Here is an 18,784-nt window from a genome sequence, read left to right as displayed (position 1 = left end):
ATATATGAATTAATGGTATTGCTATGGTAATATACAATATAGCATAGGCAAGGTAATGTTAGAGCGCAGATAATTATTTATTGTGCTGGGACTCGTAGTCCTACAGAGACAGGAAAGTATAGTGTGCTGGGACTCGTAGTCCTACAGAGACAGGAAAGTATAGTGTGCTGGGATGTGTAGTCCTACAGAGACAGGAAAGTATGGTGTGCTGGGACTCGTAGTCCTACAGAGACAGGAAAGTACAGTGTGCTGAGACTCGTCCCACAGAGACAGGAAAGCATGGTGTGCTGGGACTTTTAGTCCTACAGAGACAGGAAAGTTGGGACTTGTTGTAAACATTGATACAATGAGCTGAGTTCCCATTAGTTTCTATGTAGTCAGTGTGTGGTACTACAAGGTGTATGAAGTATGTCTCAGAGTGGTCTTCAGCAGTAACTTGTTTCCTGAACTCTTCAGTTGTCCCCATTAGCAATCTTCTAGATCAGTGGTCTCCAAACTGCAGCCCAGGGGCCATAATTGCTTTTATCTGGCCCTTGTGGTTTTATTTCCCCTTTCAGCAACAGTGGGGCATAGTTCCCACCACTAATGGGGCATTATTCCTCCCACTGACACCAATGATGGGGCACTATTCCTCCTACTGACACCAATGATGGGGCACTATTCCTTCTACTGACAACAATGATAGGGCATTCCTCCCACTGAAACCAATGATGGGGCACTATTCCTCCTACTGATATTAATGCTAGGGCACTATTCCTCCCACTGACACCAATGATGGGATATTATGCCTCCCACTGACACCAATGATGGCATATTATGCCTCCCACTGACACCAATGAAGGGGCACTATGCCTCCCACTGACACCAACAATGGGACAGTATTCCTCCCACTGACACCAACAATGGAAAACTATTCCTCTCATTGATACCAGTGATGGGGCACTATATCTCCCGTTAATAAATGATGAGGCATGGTTTATTCCCACAGATACCAGGACATTTTCTTCTCCCACTAGCGACAGTCCAGCCCCCCTATAGTCTGAAGGACTTAATTTATAAAGTTTTCAGACCCCCTGTTCTAGATTCTGCTCTTCTGACTCTTATTGAATATCTGTCTTGCTGCCGTCAACCTTGGTCCATTCTCCTGACCTGCCTGCTGTTTCTGTACCTTGGCACTCAACTGCTGCTGACCGTACCCTGTTCTATTATCTGCTATGCTGTTCCTGTACCTTGCTGGCCATCCATTGCTGACCTTGGACTGTCTGTTAGGCTTTGCAGGGATACCTAGTTTGGAGGCATAGGAAAGGCCAACCTTGTCTTTGGCTCCCACCGGTACTTGACAGAAACATTAAAAAAGTAATAAATCTTTTTTAAAATCAATTTACTGCACATGAAAAATCAAACTATAGAACAAAACATTTTTAAATATACAAAAAAAAATGTTCACAAGAAAAGAGACAGTCTTACATATAGGGTGCTTTTATATAAAAATAAGGTAATCCCAAAATTAAGAAGAGAATTAATTATAAAATAAGCAAATTGAAAATTGTACTATTGATTTGATTTTCCTTTCTTTCATATGTCTGAAGAATATCTGCTCCTTTTTTTAAAATCTCTGTATGCCATATCTGCATCATTTTTACAATGGGGGATTCGGCCAAATGGTTCGTGATCCTTAAAACATGAGGTAAACACTTCATCCACGGCCTGCTCTGCTGCCTCTAGGCTGATGTTTCTTACGGCCAGTATGGAACGAAGAGCTCGATCTCTGATACAAGCCTGTTTACAAAAAGAGAGAGGGTTTCAGACTAGTCCTGGTCATATCTTTTATGTTAACTATACATATGACAATATGATGATTTGATTACAGAATCAGATCTTTCAGAAATCAATTGCACTAAATAGTCTGTTTTACTAGTAAGCAATTCTTGTTAATAAAAGTATCAAATTGTTCCTAGTGGAAAATCTAGTCCCAATTGACAAACATTCTTTGTAGTGTAAAAAAAGGAACGGTTCAGCAAAATTTTGTTTGAAACAGTGAGGATTACAGGAAAGAAGTTCCCTCTGGATTAGTGACACCCCAGGGTTAGGTTAGGGCTTAAAATTTCAAGTCCTGAGCTACTAGCCAAGCCTTAGAGTTACTCGCCACCAACAAACACACACAAACAGAGACACCTGTACACACACACACACACGTACATACATGCACAGAGGCACATGTATACACACAGGCACGTACAGACACATACACACAGATACATGTACATACACAGGAATACACATGCACAGACACGTACATACACAGAGACATATACAGACACATACACATACATGTACATACACGTAGACACATGTAGAGATACACACATGTACATACACACAGGCACATGTACAATTGCATACAGACACACACGTACACCCCCCCCCCCCCCCCATAAAAAGTTGCAGTCGCTCACAGATCCGGGTACTGCACTCTAGGGGGAGGCAGAGAGCACAGCACACACTCCTTGCTTTGCTTTCTCTGCGCTCAGCTATTGAGCAGTCTGACAGCTCCCAGTGCCAATGACAGATCCAGCCTGAGCTCCGAGCCTGCTCAGCAAGACGGCCCTGGGGGACACACTCGCCCCCACCATAAATTTCCACTCGCCATTGGCGAGCAGGCGAGTGGAAATTTCAAGCCCTGGGTTAGGTTTTTACCTTCATGCATTCTATACATGAAGGTATAAAACCTTCACTATGCAGCTCTCCCCCCTCCAATCCTGATCCAAAGATGTGCAGGAGAGCTGCTGCTGTCCCAGCTCTCTGCCTCATTTGTTCAAAGACAGCAGCGGGAGCCATTGGCTCCCGCTGCTGTCAGTCACAGCCAGTGAAGAGGGGCAGGGCAAAGCCCACTGTCTGTGTCTATAGACACAGCCAGCGGGGCTCGGGAGTGAGCTGCACGAGTAGCCCCTCAGCAAGCAGCTTGCTGGAGGGTACTTGAAGAGGAGAGGAGCCAGGAGCGTCAGCAGATGACCCCAGAAGAGGAGGATTGGGGACGCTCTGAGCACAACTATTGCACAGAGAAAGTAACTATAACATCTTCATTTTTTTAAAATAAATTTAGCTTTTAAGCCTCATTCACACCATACGTGTAGAAAAACCTGATGGAAACTGGCACACAGATTTCACTTGCAGAGACATCGGTTTTCATCACGCTTCAATGAGTTTTATACACGTGACAAATTGCTGCACAAAAAAAATTTGCACTTGATCCCATTATTGTGGTGTGAACAGGACACAGAGAACAACTGATTTCATAGTGCCCTTGCAGAACACATGCAGAAACACTAATGTCTCTGCACCATAGTGTGAACAAGCCCTTAGTAAAGGGGAACTAAACCAATTGATTTAACCGTTTCAAAAAAGTTACATTTCTGGAATGCCAGGTATGCTAAACTGTCAATTATCAAATATCTGTGTGACTTGCGAGCCAATCTGTATCCACCCAATATTAACCTCTCAATCTCAAGAGAATGGACACTCACTGCCCAAAATATATATAGGATCGCAAACACTCAACACAACACTACCTAGGTGTCCAAAAAGTCATAAATATATAATGTGTTGCGCTCCCAGTGACAATATCTTTAATGTATGTATCTAATTACCCTTAGTATACAAATAATTCTAAGGTGATGAATAAAAATATACAAAATCAAAATATGAAAGTGATTTAAAAAATATTAACCACTATAATGTATATAAGTTTGATGATAATAACCGCAAAACCAATAGATAGTGCATTGTATACTAAAATATATAAATGAAAGGAATAAACATCATAAATAATGAATACTCAAAAATTATATATATACTGCCAAATAATTGTGATATAAATGTCCTTTAAATTCAGTGACTTTGTGCTTGAATAAATCTTGATTTGGTGACTTTTTTGTGAATCTGTGACTTTCTTTGAATCCTCAATTGGTAAAGATGTATGCTCACCTCCTTGTTAGCCTGCAATTAGGCTATACACACTTGTGGTTCACCTCCTATGGAACCTGCTTAGATGGAATTCCTCCCTTATGGATGGTAAGAACGTGGATATGCGTTATCCTCAATTAGCCCATGTGCGTTTTTCCATATGTGGGGACAAATTGCCAGACATAGTGTTTTATCCTTATAAAAAGGTTTCTCCTTTATTGCTTTCCAACAGGTACACTCACATATATGATATGCGGTATAGGATGAAATTGCTCAGCTCTAATGATCCGCCAGCCGTCCGGCCATGCACCTGCCGTCTGTCAGATACTCCAGCTCTCTCCGAGTGACACCGCAGCCCCACCCCTACGCGTTACGCCACTGGTCACGTGGCTTCATCAGGGGGTTGTGATAGGAACCTATCACAACCCCCTGATGAAGCCACGTGACCAGTGGCGTAACGCGTAGGGGTGGGGCTGCGGTGTCACTCGGAGAGAGCTGGAGTATCTGACAGACGGCAGGTGCATGGCCGGACGGCTGGCGGATCATTAGAGCTGAGCAATTTCATCCTATACCGCATATCATATATGTGAGTGTACCTGTTGGAAAGCAATAAAGGAGAAACCTTTTTATAAGGATAAAACACTATGTCTGGCAATTTGTCCCCACATATGGAAAAACGCACATGGGCTAATTGAGGATAACGCATATCCACGTTCTTACCATCCATAAGGGAGGAATTCCATCTAAGCAGGTTCCATAGGAGGTGAACCACAAGTGTGTATAGCCTAATTGCAGGCTAACAAGGAGGTGAGCATACATCTTTACCAATTGAGGATTCAAAGAAAGTCACAGATTCACAAAAAAGTCACCAAATCAAGATTTATTCAAGCACAAAGTCACTGAATTTAAAGGACATTTATATCACAATTATTTGGCAGTATATATATAATTTTTGAGTATTCATTATTTATGATGTTTATTCCTTTCATTTATATATTTTAGTATACAATGCACTATCTATTGGTTTTGCGGTTATTATCATCAAACTTATATACATTATAGTGGTTAATATTTTTTAAATCACTTTCATATTTTGATTTTGTATATTTTTATTCATCACCTTAGAATTATTTGTATACTAAGGGTAATTAGATACATACATTAAAGATATTGTCACTGGGAGCGCAACACATTATATATTTATGCTAAACTGTCACATTTGCCTGTGCTCTCAACCAGACTGTCAAATGGCTGGGGTCATAACTGATCACATGTGCAGCATCATGGCAGTTGCAGATCAAACAGAGGCTGAGATGGCAGCTTCCTTGGCTGAAAAGGATAGAATGTTTTAGTTCTGCTTTAAGGAGTCTGGAATTTTCATGCAAATTGAAGCCATGTTCACTCTGAATACCTAATCATGTGCAGATGAAATAAAAAAAAAAAATTAATTTGTTCTTTCCTAATGACTGAAAAATTAGAAATAATATTCACTCAAACTATAGAGTTAGGATTTTCAACTCCTACTTCTACTTCAAATCAGCTTCTTGTGTTACTTAACATACAACCTGGTTGCCTGCTATTCCAGGTTCAGAGTTTTATCTTGGGATTACATTTTTGTATTTTTGCTTTGACATATTCAATATCATGTTCTTGTTTTATTCTATATATATCTGTTTGTTTTCTGTATATTTTTCATACATGTTCAATAGCCCTGAAGAAGAGAGATTCATTTCTCCCGAAATACGATGGCTTGATGTACTTGTTGCTGTTCTCAGTGAATGCCTCTTAATCTACCATCAAACTTGAATTCTTTTGGACATCGGGTGTTCCTTCTTTCCTAGTATTGCAAGTCTAAATGGTGACAGGGACTAGAATACTAGCTGCTGGCTGGTGTTGTGGGCTTGTGCTGTTGTGAATGACAGCGCTCGTCATTCACAATGCAAGCCCACTGTTACTACCACAGTCCCTTCTCCTTGGAATAACAGGCCAGCTGGTCTGACAGTAGTCTTACCTCCATGTACAAGGCCTGCTGTAATTCCCCCATGGGAATACCCATAAATTGGGCTTTTGCATGGAGTGGAATTTACAGGCAGCACAAACTAAATCTAGCCATACACGTGTAGATTTTGGGACGAGGATATTTGTAAGAAAAGTTGTACGGAAATTCTTTGAACATCTGATGAATAGACGAATGTCGTTCTGAAATTGTCATTTGTTTTTTTAAAACAAATATAATTTCTGAACAATAAGCACATACACTGGCTGAAAATTAATTTGATTGAGAAGTTTTCCTTCCTGCCCCTTCAAATTTTCCCGCCACTGCTGTCAAAAACAAACATCAATTTGACCCCACTAATGATTAGAAGATCAAATGAATATTCTTGAAACGAAAAATCTCTAACAAAAATCTATACGTGTATGGCCAGCTTAATATAAATAGATGCTTTCATTGCACAATAGAGACATAAATCATAATAAGTCAAGTGCATGCACTTGGTCTCCTGGTGGATTCAACACCTATTGTTACATTCTGAAGATACTTTAGCCAAAAAAAAAAAAGATAAAAATGACTAGCCCATTAAAAGACACAATAATAATACCAGCATTTGCTGCAAGATTTATCTTCAACCGAAAGATTTCCCACACAGTAAGAAGAAGCAGCAATGCTATGAGCTTGTCTCTCTGTCACTCTGCTTTCTACATCAATAAGCATGCTTCTATCAGCGTATTAACTGACTGGCTCCCTGTACCGCTTCCTCATTCCTACTCCAGCTCTGCTATACAGGGAATGCAAGAGGATGACTCCAGGTCAGATTTAGATACTTTTATAGCTTGCATTTAATAATTGAACAATTGCATTCATTTGTGTTTTGTATACCTGCCTAGAATTCTGCTTTTATTCAATATATATGTTAAATCTGTGCTGCACAATCAGTATGTAAAAACTGTTCTTATTGGTAGGCTTAGGGTGTTTCCACCCCCCAAGCATTTTCCAAAGACCGGTTCCAAAAAAAGATTACAAGAAATTTTCCAATGCATTTAAGAATACATAGATCATAGATCCCAGTAGGCAGTTCCAGATGCACATAGAGCAGATGTACACCAAGGCCTCTAATTCACTTGTGGAATGCTGATGGATAAGACTGGTAATCCCTATTAAAAGTAGAATAATTACTACTACTAACACAAATATTTATTGCTTACAACGTTTCAAAGCATTTTATTGAAATGTGATTATATTGTTTGTTTTTTTGGAACCCTACTTCTAAACTGCCTGGAATTTTTATCATCCAAATTACTATTGCCATGGCACTATATCTCAATTAAAGCGGAGCTCCACCCAAAAGGGGAAGTTATGCTTTAGGTACTCCTCCCCTGCCACATCCTATTTTTGACAGGTACCTGCTCCCACTTTTGGGTCAGTTCGCCTTGGCAAACTGAGCCGGAAGTTCAGCACCCCTCCTTTCCCCCGCAGTTCTCAGAAGACTGCTGTTCCATTGAGGAGGTGCAACGCAACATGCACATGCGCAGTGGGCATCTGACTGTGAAGCCACAAACTGTCACAGCCAGGTGCCCACAGTTGAGATGCAGGTGCCAGGGAAAGAAAAGGAGAAGGGATGGCTCGGAAGAGCACATCGCTGGATCCTGGGACAGGGGAGTGTTTGTTTATTAAAAGTCAGCAGGTACAGTCTTTGTAGCTGCTGACTTTTAATAAACACAAAAATGACTGGAGCTCCCCTTTAAGTTAACTTCAGATCATTTTATTAGGCCAGTATGGGTGGGTACAAAATAGAGCCCAGAGTATTCTTCACATACCTGATGATGCTGTTTAAATCCAAAATTGAATCGACTAATCTCATTGCCTATGGAACAGTCTCCACTAAGGTTGGCAGCTCTGATCTATATCAACAGAGAAAATACATAATTGCCGATTTATGGGTTACTTGTAATCCTTTCAGAAAGTATGTAGTGTAAAAGCAACTGAGGCTGATTTACAAAAAAAGAAGCAAAGCAAACTGAAATAAAATGAAGCACAAACCAGTAGCTGTCAATCAGATTTCAAATGATGCAATAAATTTGATTACTATGAGCATCTGCAACAATTTTCTCTGCTCTAGATTTTTAATATGAGCCCTTTTGTCTTGGATCTAGACTACAAATAGTACTTGTTTAATTTAAAGAGAAAGTATTCACTTTTTCATGGCACAGGAAACCCGCACTGTGAAAAATATGTAGGCTGCCATTGCCGACATCTCCTCCTGAAAATGCTGAAACCTGGATGGTATGCTTATGCAATAGCTTCTATGTTCTATCTGGTACTAACCTAGTACACAAATCAGTGGATCTGACTTCACTTGCTGCATACGTGCCCATGGTCAATGACACAGAAAGTACTTAAGACAGAGACATGTTCCTAAAGTGTCTAAAGACAGATCAGGCTGCCCAAATGTAATATTACAGCTATGGTGGTTGATTTTAAACTCTCTCAAAAAGGTCTCCTTGTGATGGGATCTCCATGCCATACTTCCTGACTCTATTCCTGCTCCACTCTGAGCATTTTAGCATTTAATGTAATATACACTTACTGGCCACTTTATTAGGTACACTGGTTCAAGTACTTGGTAACACAAATTGCTAATCAGCCAATCACATGGCAGCAACTCATTGCATTTAGGTATCTAGATGTGGTGAAGATGACTTGCTGAAGTTCAAACAGAGCATCAGATTGGGGAAGAAAGGGTATTGAAGTGACTTTGAACATGCCATGGTTGTTGGTGCCAGACGGACTGATCTTAGTATTTCAAAAACTGCGGATGTACTGGGATTTTCATGCACAACCATCTCTAGGGTTTACAGAGAATTGTCCGAAAAAGAGAAAATATCCAGTGAGTGGCAGTCGTGTGAACGAAAATGCCTTGCTGATATCAGAGGAGAATGGGCAGACTGGTTTGAGATAATAGAAAGGCAACAGTAATTCAAATAACCACTAGTTACAACCAAGGTATGCAGAATACCATCTCTAAAACGCAAATCTTGAAGCCTATGGGCTACAGCAGCAGAAGACCACACTGGGTGCCACTCCTGCCAGTTAAGAAAAGAAAACCGAGACTACAATTCGCACAGACTCACCAAAATTGAACAGATGAATGGAAAAACATTACATGGTCTAATGAGTCTTAATTTCAGCTGCGACATTCAGATTGTAGGGTCAGAATTTGGAGTAAACTATATGAAAGCATGGATCCATCCTTCCAGGAATCAACAGTTTAGGCTGATGGCGTAATGGTGTTGGGGATATTTTCTTGGCACACTTTGGGCCCCTTAGTACCAACTGAGCACCATTTAAATGGCACGGCCTACCTGAGTATTGTTGCTGACCATGTCCATCCCTTTATGACTACAGTGTACCCATCTTCTGATCACTACTTCCAGCAGGATAAGGCACCATGTCACAAAACTCAAATCATTTCAAACTGGTTTCTTGAACATGACGATGAGTTCACTGTACTCCAATGGCCTCCATAGTCACCAGATCTCAATCCAATAGAGCACCTTTGCGATGTGGTGGAGTGGGAGATTCACATCATGGGTGTGCAGTTGACAAATCTTCAGCAACTACATGATACTATCATGCCAATATGGACCAAAATCTCTGAGGAGTGTTTCCAACACCTTGTTGAATCTATGCCACAAATAATTAAGACAGAAGGGGGGTCCAACCCAGTACTAGCAGGGTGTACCCAATAAAGTGGCCAGTGAGTGCAAAACAAATTAAAACTCCAAGAAAGAGGACGGACTGATGGGATATGGTTAGTTTTACTTTCCAGTGTCTACCAAACGAGGATATATCAGCTTTGCTGGTATGACCATTCAAATGGATAATACCTAGTGGCTTGCTGAACCAGAACACGTCTCTTTTCAGACTTCACTGGCTACATTCTCATTCCAGGTCAGTGACTCACTAAGTAGGGTAGACGAAGCTGACAGCTGAAAAGTCTACACATTTAAAAGCACCTATAAAAACTCAAAAAGTGGCAGCTTCCATATTTCTATGGTCACAGGCTCCCTTTAAAAAAAATTCTTAACAATAACGAATGCCTTAGTGAGCAAAACTATTTGTGCAAGATATGTTTGCCCATTGTGCGCTTTTGTTGTTCAACTGGACTGCTTTGTGATAGAGGCAATAATAATATCCACTACATTCTGTCATTCACTTTGCCTCCTTTTTAATTATATTTGGAAGCATCTTCTTTGCATTTTCTCAATACATATTTGCCGTTTTCTTCTAGTTGTTAAAATGTCAGGTTTCTGTGATGTAAAAAAATGAGACAAAGATAAAATCATTTCAGAACTTTTTCCACCTTTTTAATGTAACCTATAACTGTAAAACTAAGTTAAACCACAAACTGAAATCTTTTAGGTGGAGGGAAGTAAAAATAAAAAAACTAAAATTATATGGTTGCATAAGTGTGCACACCCTTAAACTAATACTTTGTTGAAGCACTTTTGATTTTATTCCAGCACTCACTCTTTTTGGGGATGAGTCTATCAGCATGGAACATCTTGACTTGGCAATATTTGCCCATTCTTTCTTGCAAAAACACTGCAAATCTGTCAGATTGCGAGGGCATCACCTGTGCACAGCCCTCTTCAGATCACCCCACAGATTTTTCGATCGGATTCAGGTCTGGGCTCTGGCTGGGCCATTCCAAAACTTTAATCTTCTTCTGGTGAAGCCATTCCTTTGTTGATTTGGATGTATGCTTTGGGTCGTTGTCATGCTGAAAGATGAAGTTCCTCTTCATGTTGAGCTTTCTAGCACAAGCCTGAAGGTTTTGTGCCAATATTGACTGGTATTTGGAACTGTTCATAATTCCCTCTACCTTGACTAAGGCCCCAGTTCCAGCTGAAGAAAAACAGCCCCAAAGCATGATGCTGCCACCACCATGCTTCACTGTGGGTATGGTGTTCTTTTGGTGACGTGCAGTGTTGTTTTTGCACCAAACATCTTTTGGAATTATGGCCAAAAAGTTCAACCTTGGTTTCATCAGACCATAACACATTGTCCCACGTGCTTTTGCACAATTTAACAAGGCCTGGATGTTTTTCTTAATAAAAGGGTTCTGTCTTCCCACTCTACCCCATCGCCCAGACATATGAAGAATACTGGAGATTGTTGTCACATGTACCACACAGCCAGTACTTGCCAGATATTCCTGCAGCTCCTTAAATGTTGCTGTAGGCTCTTGGCAGCCTCCCAGACCAGTTTTCTTCTTGTTTTTTTCATCAATTTTGGAGGGATGTCCAGTTCTTGGTAATATCACTGTTGCGCCATATTTTCTCCACTTGATGATGACTGTCTTCACTGTGTTCCATGGTATATCTAATGCCTTGGAAATTCTTTTGTACCCTTCTCCTGATACCTTTTAACAGTGAGATCTCTGATGCTTTGGAAGCTCTCTGCGGACCATGGCTTTTGCTGTAGGATGCGACTAAGAAAATGTCAAGAAAGACCTAACAGAACAGCTAAACTTTATTTGGGGTTAATCAGAGGCACTTTAAAAGATGGCAGGAGTGTACTGGCTCCTATGTAACATGATTTTGAATGTGATTGCTTAATTCTGAACACAGCTACATCCCCAGTTATAAGAGGGTGTGCACACTTATTTAACCACATTGTTTTAGTTTATGTTTACCCCCCTAAAGGATTTCAGTTTGTTTTTCAATTGAGGCGTACAGTTTATAGGTCATATTAAAAGGTGGAAAAAGTTCTGAAATGATTTATCTTTGTCTAATTTTTTTACATCACGGAAACCTGACATTTTAACAGGGTTGTGTAGACTTTTTATATACACTGTACCTGGGAAGATACACATGGACATTTTCCCCCAAAACCAAAATGATCGGAGTGTTGAACTATTAGACTGAGAATGTTGTGTGCACCTTTATTACACATGCCAGCTAATACTTGCCAATTGGCAAACCAGTTAGTCTTACAGGGCTTTGTAAGCTTGAGTCTTCTGAATAGGGTTGGTCAATTTTTGCTAAATCTGATGGGTTATGCATCTTGCTGGGTTTTATGCTCATCATTTGTGTTCCTTAACTCATATACTACTATGACTAACACAGCTGGGAACAGTGGACAATATTGATCAGCAACTAGCCACAATTTTACTAATCCAATACTGAGTCTCAAATTATTAAAATTATGCTTGCTTACATGTCAAAGATGCTGATTTCCTGCCTTAATCATCTTTAAGTATTATGTCTGCTGATGACTCTTGGAACTAAGAGTTCTCCTGAAGAGTTACAGTTGCTACCATGTCAACTGGCTGATCACAAGCTACTAGTACATGTTGAATCTCTGATCTTGAGGGTGCCTCACAATATCATTCCAGAGAGTTTTAGTCTGGGATTAACATCATCCACTGGCATCTACATATAATGGTGATGTCAGTTTGGGTTGGATTCACACTATACATGTTCTTACATAGACTACTGTGAATCTCTTAAAATACATAGACTAATGTTGGTTCCATGCAATGAAATTATAACACTATAATATCCTGATCATCAAAATATTTGCTTTACAGTGTTCAGTTATGGAAAAATACATACCTCTGAGCAGGCTAAGTGCCGTACATTGTTAAACCAGTCAACATGAGCACGACAGTGATCAAAAGCATGAATCAACTCATGTGTAACCACTCTGTTCATATGGGCTTGGCTGTGTATATTATTCTGACACAACACAATCTGTATGGGTAGAGAATAAAGGGTAATTACATGCATGCTTCCATGCAAAGTTTTTGTATGGAACGATTTTCAGTTAAAGTGTTCAAACAAAAGATTAAATGCATACAAGCATGTAATAAAGCAATGTTCAGCAACTAATCCTCTCCTGTTTTCAAACATTGCACATTGGTCTACTACGGTCATTTTTAGCCAAGGAAGTTGTCATCTTGGCCTCTGTTTGATCTTCAACTGCCATGGTGTTGCACATGTGATCAGTTACGACACTAGCCATTTGATGGTCTGACAGTTTGGCTGTGAACACAAGCAAATGTGACAGTTAGCATTCATGTGATGCCGGGAATATAACTGTTTTCTGAAACTGTTAAATCGATGGGTTTAGTTCAACTTTAAAGCAGAATTAAACAAGAATTTAATGGTTTCCTAATTCAAGGAATTCCGTGAACTATAACTGTTACAGTTATTAGTATGCTTATGTTATCTCTCATCCAACCGGTCCAGACAACGAATTGCTGGCTTCACACCAGTACCTCACTGTGACTAGTTACATCCCTGGTATGTGACAGGAATGTAACTGTCTTTTTGAAACGGTTAAATCGATGGGTTTAGTTCCGTTTTAAAACGGAACTAAACCCTCCTATCCTTTTCAGCCACAGAAGATGCCATCTTAGCCTTTGTTTGATCTTCAACTGCCATGGTGTTTCACATGTGATCAGTTATGACACCAGCCATTTGATGGTTTGACAGTTTGGCTAAGAACACAAGCAAATGTGACAGTTAGTATTCCTGTTTTCTGAAACTGTTAAATCAATGCGTTTAGTTCAACTTTAAAGCAGAATTAAACTCACCTATTTAACGGTTTCCCAATTCAAGGAATGCTGTGAACTATAACTGTTAGTTATTATTGTGCTTATATTATCTCTCATCCAAACTGTCAAGGCATCGAATTGCTGGCTTCACACCTGTACCTCGCTGAATCAGCAGCACCATACTATTCATTCGGATTGGCACCCCAATGCACCTTAATGCATATTCATTTTAATGCACCATAACACATAGATGGAAACAAAATGGTGAATATCCAGCTTTTTGTGCATTGCGGTTCACTGGCAGCCACTTCAATATAAATGGGCAAACTTGAAGCATATGTCAATGGAAAAAAAAAAAACCCCACACATGCCTTCTTCATCCACCTCTTCTGCTGCATCTTGAATATTCCCCAACAAGTGACCAGATCACTAATTAGGGGAGCTATTCTGACGGAGGAAAAGAAGCCCAAATCCAAGGAGGCATTGTTAAGTCAGTAATGGGGGGGAAAAAAAAAAAATCAGCAATAAGGAAATGATAGCCAACACTAGTGACTCTTCCTCTGTTTGTCTTTTTTTTAGCACAGCTTACACAGTTCAGATCCTCTTTAAATTATTCTTTTTGTTGAATGGATTATGATATACATAATTTTTTAAATCTGCCCAGAGTTCACTTTTAGTATGTTTGTAAGCATGTGTCCCAATGCAGAAGTAAATTATAAAAAGATCAGCAGAAAACTTCAAACCAATGCAAAGTATGTTATCTCCATAGAAATGTCACATCGGCTGCACAACACCTTTTATTGGATAAAAATGTGTTTACAAGAAATGACAACTCTGTATGCATGTTTACCAAGTGTCTGTACCAGGTATTTTCTCACATTTTCTGGTAGCATCCTTGGCTTATTGTTAAGTACGAAGGCTTTAAGACTTTCACTTACTTCAGAAGTCTCTGCATCAAAACCTCCACTTACTGACCCTTGGCAGTCTTCACAAGCAAAATGTCTGTCCTTGGAAACTGCGCTGAAAAGTGTAAAACAATTGGTTATTAGACATTTTCTGATGTGATGTTGTGGAATATGAATTTTTCTAAGCACTATTCAAGTAGCTATTACCAGAGCTATATGTTTTATGACATTTTTGAATGAGAAAATTTGGAAGTGCTAGGTCTGCCATTCTCATATATAATATGACATCTTCATTCAGAGTCAATAAATTATCTATAGTATAGTTAAGAATTTTAAAGATACACACACTAAATGTGTGCCATTGTATTCTCAAGCACATTAAAACACTATCAGCATTATTTGATCAAACTGCAATAAAGTTCACTCAGTCTAAAGAAGCCAATAGTTGTAAGCAATAAAAAATTGCAGTTTTAATAAATTATGATTTCTGATGTATTAATGCTTATCACTGCTTTTGGTGATGTTATTAAGTCAAGTCTTATTAACCCATGACAGTTTTACACCAATTTGTGTATTTAACTTAAGTGACTTACCAGCCAGATTGTTTCATGGCATCTAAAAGTAACTTGGCATATGGACCTAATGAACAACAAAAATAATATCTAAATGTATGACATAATATGCAGTATTCTGGCAATACTGACTTGTATTAGGTAAATGAAAAGGGGTCTTTCACTTAAGCACTTAAACTTCTGGATCAATCTAATGATTGCTGTAGCGTGGTAGCTCTTCACTGCCTCATGAAGCCCCAACAGGTTCCAGGGATAACTAGTTTGTATAGAGTGAAAGCATAGGAGTGACTAAATCCACATGTTAGGTTGTACAGGTACTAGCCAACTTAACTTAGCAAACGTTTAACTGCAGCTCATAAAAAAAATGGAAATCCAGGCATAACCACCCACCCGGATTCTTTTTGCCTAAAAAAGTCCCAATGAAGTGGGATTTGTGCATAACCCCTGAATTGTGTTGTCTGTCAACTCTAACCATATGCCACTCTGTCCAAAACTAAAGAGAAAAGAAAAAAAAAAATTTGGCTTTACATACTCTTTAAGCCCGCTTTCAGGCAGGCAGGCGGTCTGATCAGGTCCACCTTTCTGTTTTTCATACTGACCTGATTGAAAGGTCCATTTATCCCTATGGACAGGAGGGTGTAAATGGACTTCTGAGCAGGCTTGCTAAAACAAAACAGGAGGGGACTTCATCCTCTTCCATTTAGGTGGAACAGATCAGAGGTAGCAGGGTGTAAACAGACAGCTCCAATAGTGCAGAGCAGGCTCTGCCAGTGCACACTCTGCAGATACTGAGCAGACACACTGGGGTTTATTTACTAAAGCTGGAGAGTCCAAAATCAGACTCCCTTCTGCATAGAAACCAATCAGCTTCCAGGTTTCATTGCCAAAGCTTCATTGAACAAGCTGAGGTTAGAAGCTGATTGGTTTCTATGCAGAAGGGAGTCTGATTTTGGACTCTCCAGCTTTAGTAAATAAACCCCACTGTGTGGCAAATGCTTGTTCATCGGGGGAGCAGCTCATGGATCCCCTGCTGATCGGAACAGAATCCACCCCGCTTGAAAAGGGCCTGAGGCCTTATTCACATGAGATTTTAGTGCCAGCTGTTGCAAGAATCCAGAACATTCCTGCAGGCATATTTACAGGTGGATGTAGATAGTTGCAGCTGCTCAGCCTGATGAATGATAGGCTGACAGAAGCCACAGCAGTTCACCAGTGTTCAGATGTAATTGCACATGGAGTGATTACCTGCAGTTAGAGACAGATGATAACCCCTGGAAGCAGCTTGCATCCAAAGCATTCAGAAACTTCAGCACTACTTGTTGAAAGCCTGCAGAAGCCAGGTAGTATCTTGTATTTAACGTCACAGCCAAAACTTCCATTATGCTTGCCTTAGAAGTTTCTTTGAAAACTACTCAAAGCTTGCAGAAAACCTTTAAAATGCTTTGTTAAAGCTTGCTGTGCACAATGCCTTTATACAAAAAGAAGCCTGTGTGTACAAGGCCTGAAAGAAAAAAATGAAATGACCATTGCTACTTCAAGAGAGCAAAATATATAACATTTGGTTGCCAAAAGTGTAAGTTTTTGTGTGTTTGTTTTTTTTTTAAGTCAGGAAATGTTCTTTTGTTTTTGTTTAGCTCTCATGCTCTGCATCCATGTGAAGAATGCATCCACCTACCCCACTTCCTTTCCCATATCCACAACAGGAAATGAAAGAAAATCCCTTCAAAGTGAGGCAATCCCGGGTTGTCACCAAAAACAGTGTCCTCGTTGGAAGGTTTCTACTTCATTTATGTTTTGATGACAGCTCAGAATTTGAGATTTCTTTTGCTTTAAGGACAAAAAGAAAAGGGTGAATCTCCTTAACAGGGACACAGACAGTTATAAAATCCTGACAAATGTTCTAATCCCTTTACACTCTATTCATACCTCCCATCTTTCTGAGATGGAAATGAGGGACACCTATTAGCAAAAGTATGTAGGCATAGGACACAACCCCTGTCACACCCCCTTAAAGGAGAATTAGTGCCCAGTTATACTGGTGAGATTTCTAGTGCAATTTACAAATTGAAATCACACCTGAAGTCACATCTAATAAATGTCAGTGTCTTAATATGCGATTTGCTGCAGTGTGATTTCTAAAATAGTTCTTGCATTACTTTTTCTACAGTTTATTGCGATTTCACCTATATGGAAATAATGGAAAATCCCAAAACAAAAATCACAAGAAATTGTTGAAAATCTTCACCAGTCGCAATAAAGTCTTCAGAAATCGCAGCGGAGTGACCAGTGACTTATACAAAAAATGATTAGTGAAACCCACAAGTGTTTTTTTTTTAACCACTACTATTTCCTTAGTATTGGCTTTTGAAACTTACAAATGCAGCAATTTAGAAAATGGATGAAAGGTTTAACGCTGTGAAACACGTTTTGATGGATAAATAGTGTGTTTTATATACAACTGTATAGATCAGCCCAAAATGAGGGACACATGAGGAGGAGGGAGGGACTTTGTTCCAAATCAGGGACAGTCCCTCGAAATGGGGGACAGATGGGAGCTATGTCTATTCAATAGGATTTTCCCTAACTTCCTGTCACGTAAAAAGTGGTGAGCAGGACGGGAAGTGAGGAGAAATCTCTCTAACGGGGCAGTATAAACCTGGTGATGATTCTAACCCCTTCCCTATTGAAAAATGTATGTCTGGACATAGACTTGAAGAGGACCATACAACACATATATAATATATTAGCAATCATGCTGGAAGTGGGTCCCATACTTGTCTCCAAGGTAAAATCCAGCATCTTGTGACACCTGGACATGGCTGGGCTGTGTGCCTCCCTCTTGTTCTCCCAGCTCTGTCTCTCTGGGAACACAGGGTACCCGCGTCCTGCATCTGCTGACCTGTCTTCCTCCATGGGGCCCCTCTGTCACCTTTACAGCTGTCTCATGCCCCCATCTGGACAGGTGGCCGCCATGATGGCACGTCACTAGAAGCTGCCCTGGCGAGTGCTCTTACGTCATCGAGTCCATCGCAGCCATCTTTCCTATGGGCAGAAAGGGAAGCCCAAAAGATAGATGTAATTATTAATAATGTGCCAGGATTACTGTCTAAAAATAGATAATTCTTCAGCAAAAGAAAATAATGAACGAGATATCAGTGCTGGGGGGGTTCACGCCGCCAGCTTTCGGGAATGGGGGAAGCGTCTCCATGGTGACGGTAGTGGCGCGGGGCACGCTGGGAGACCGTGTATAGGAAGCGAGGAGCCGAGGTGTGGAAGCTGCAGGTAGGTGAAAGCAGTACAAGGATCATGTGGGTTTGGGGATGAAAGAAACCCCGAATGGAGGGTGTTGAGGGATCCCTGGAGAATGAAAGGAGCTTGCCTGCCTCCAGTAATGGCGATCAGCAGTGGAGAGGAATACTCCTACATACAGCCAGCATGCTCTGCACTGCTTTGTTGGGCATGATGTTTATTTTATTATTTAATGTGAAAAAAAAAACTAAAAGAAAATTTATAATGAGTCTTTGATATTTTAGAAGGCCTCAGTCACATGGCTTGCGTATTGTTGCGGCTGGGATGAGAGGTGTGTGTGGAAAGCTGCAACCAAAGCCTGTACAAAGCAATGATAGGCAGACAGAAGGCGCTGCTGTCCAGCATTTGCATGTATCTGCGCATCCTGTGTTTCGATTTGCATCTACACATGTGCAATTGCTGCATTTCTGACGCATCTTCCAGTGCGTTTAGCATTTTTCAATGCACGTTTCTGATGCTTTTTAGTCTTGGC

The 18,784-nt window shown here is 40.2% G+C and overlaps 2 protein-coding genes across 7 annotated transcripts in view; one reads left to right on the top strand and one right to left on the bottom strand.

Moving 5' to 3' along the window:
- Positions 1-1,364: 1,364 nt before the first annotated feature.
- Positions 1,365-17,994, bottom strand: LOC149464752 (mitochondrial inner membrane protease ATP23 homolog). Of its 5 annotated transcripts, none has more exons than XM_089674023.1 (6): positions 17,778-17,994; positions 15,025-15,070; positions 14,465-14,546; positions 12,583-12,720; positions 7,780-7,863; positions 1,365-1,779 (listed from the first exon to the last, which is right to left on the bottom strand). In XM_089674023.1, the coding sequence occupies exons 1-6, from the start codon at positions 17,914-17,916 to the stop codon at positions 1,576-1,578; spliced, it is 693 nt and encodes a 230-aa protein (XP_089530149.1). In that variant the 5' UTR covers positions 17,917-17,994; the 3' UTR covers positions 1,365-1,575. The 5 variants fall into 5 exon arrangements, with proteins under 5 accessions (XP_089530149.1, XP_089530150.1, XP_089530151.1 ...); XM_089674024.1 differs by lacking the exon at positions 15,025-15,070 and adding an exon at positions 16,249-16,504 and having other exon boundaries at positions 17,778-17,912; XM_089674025.1 differs by lacking the exon at positions 17,778-17,994 and adding an exon at positions 16,249-16,387.
- A 157-nt stretch (positions 17,995-18,151) lies between these two features.
- The window catches only part of RPAP3 (RNA polymerase II associated protein 3), an 89,709-nt gene continuing 89,076 nt past the window's right edge, over positions 18,152-18,784 (top strand). For both annotated transcript variants that reach the window (XM_089674022.1, XM_089674021.1), the window contains exon 1: positions 18,152-18,285. The gene's annotated coding sequence lies outside the window, so the exon portion shown is untranslated. The remainder of the gene's footprint in view (positions 18,286-18,784) is intronic.

The sequence above is a fragment of the Staurois parvus genome, unplaced genomic scaffold (assembly GCF_062004578.1).
Source record: "Staurois parvus isolate SC_StPar_1 unplaced genomic scaffold, SC_StPar_1.0 ptg000147l, whole genome shotgun sequence".
In the NCBI taxonomy this organism is placed as follows: Eukaryota; Metazoa; Chordata; class Amphibia; order Anura; family Ranidae; genus Staurois; species Staurois parvus.
The sequence above is the reverse complement of the archived record's forward strand: the minus strand, read 5'-3'. Positions and strand labels throughout refer to the sequence as shown.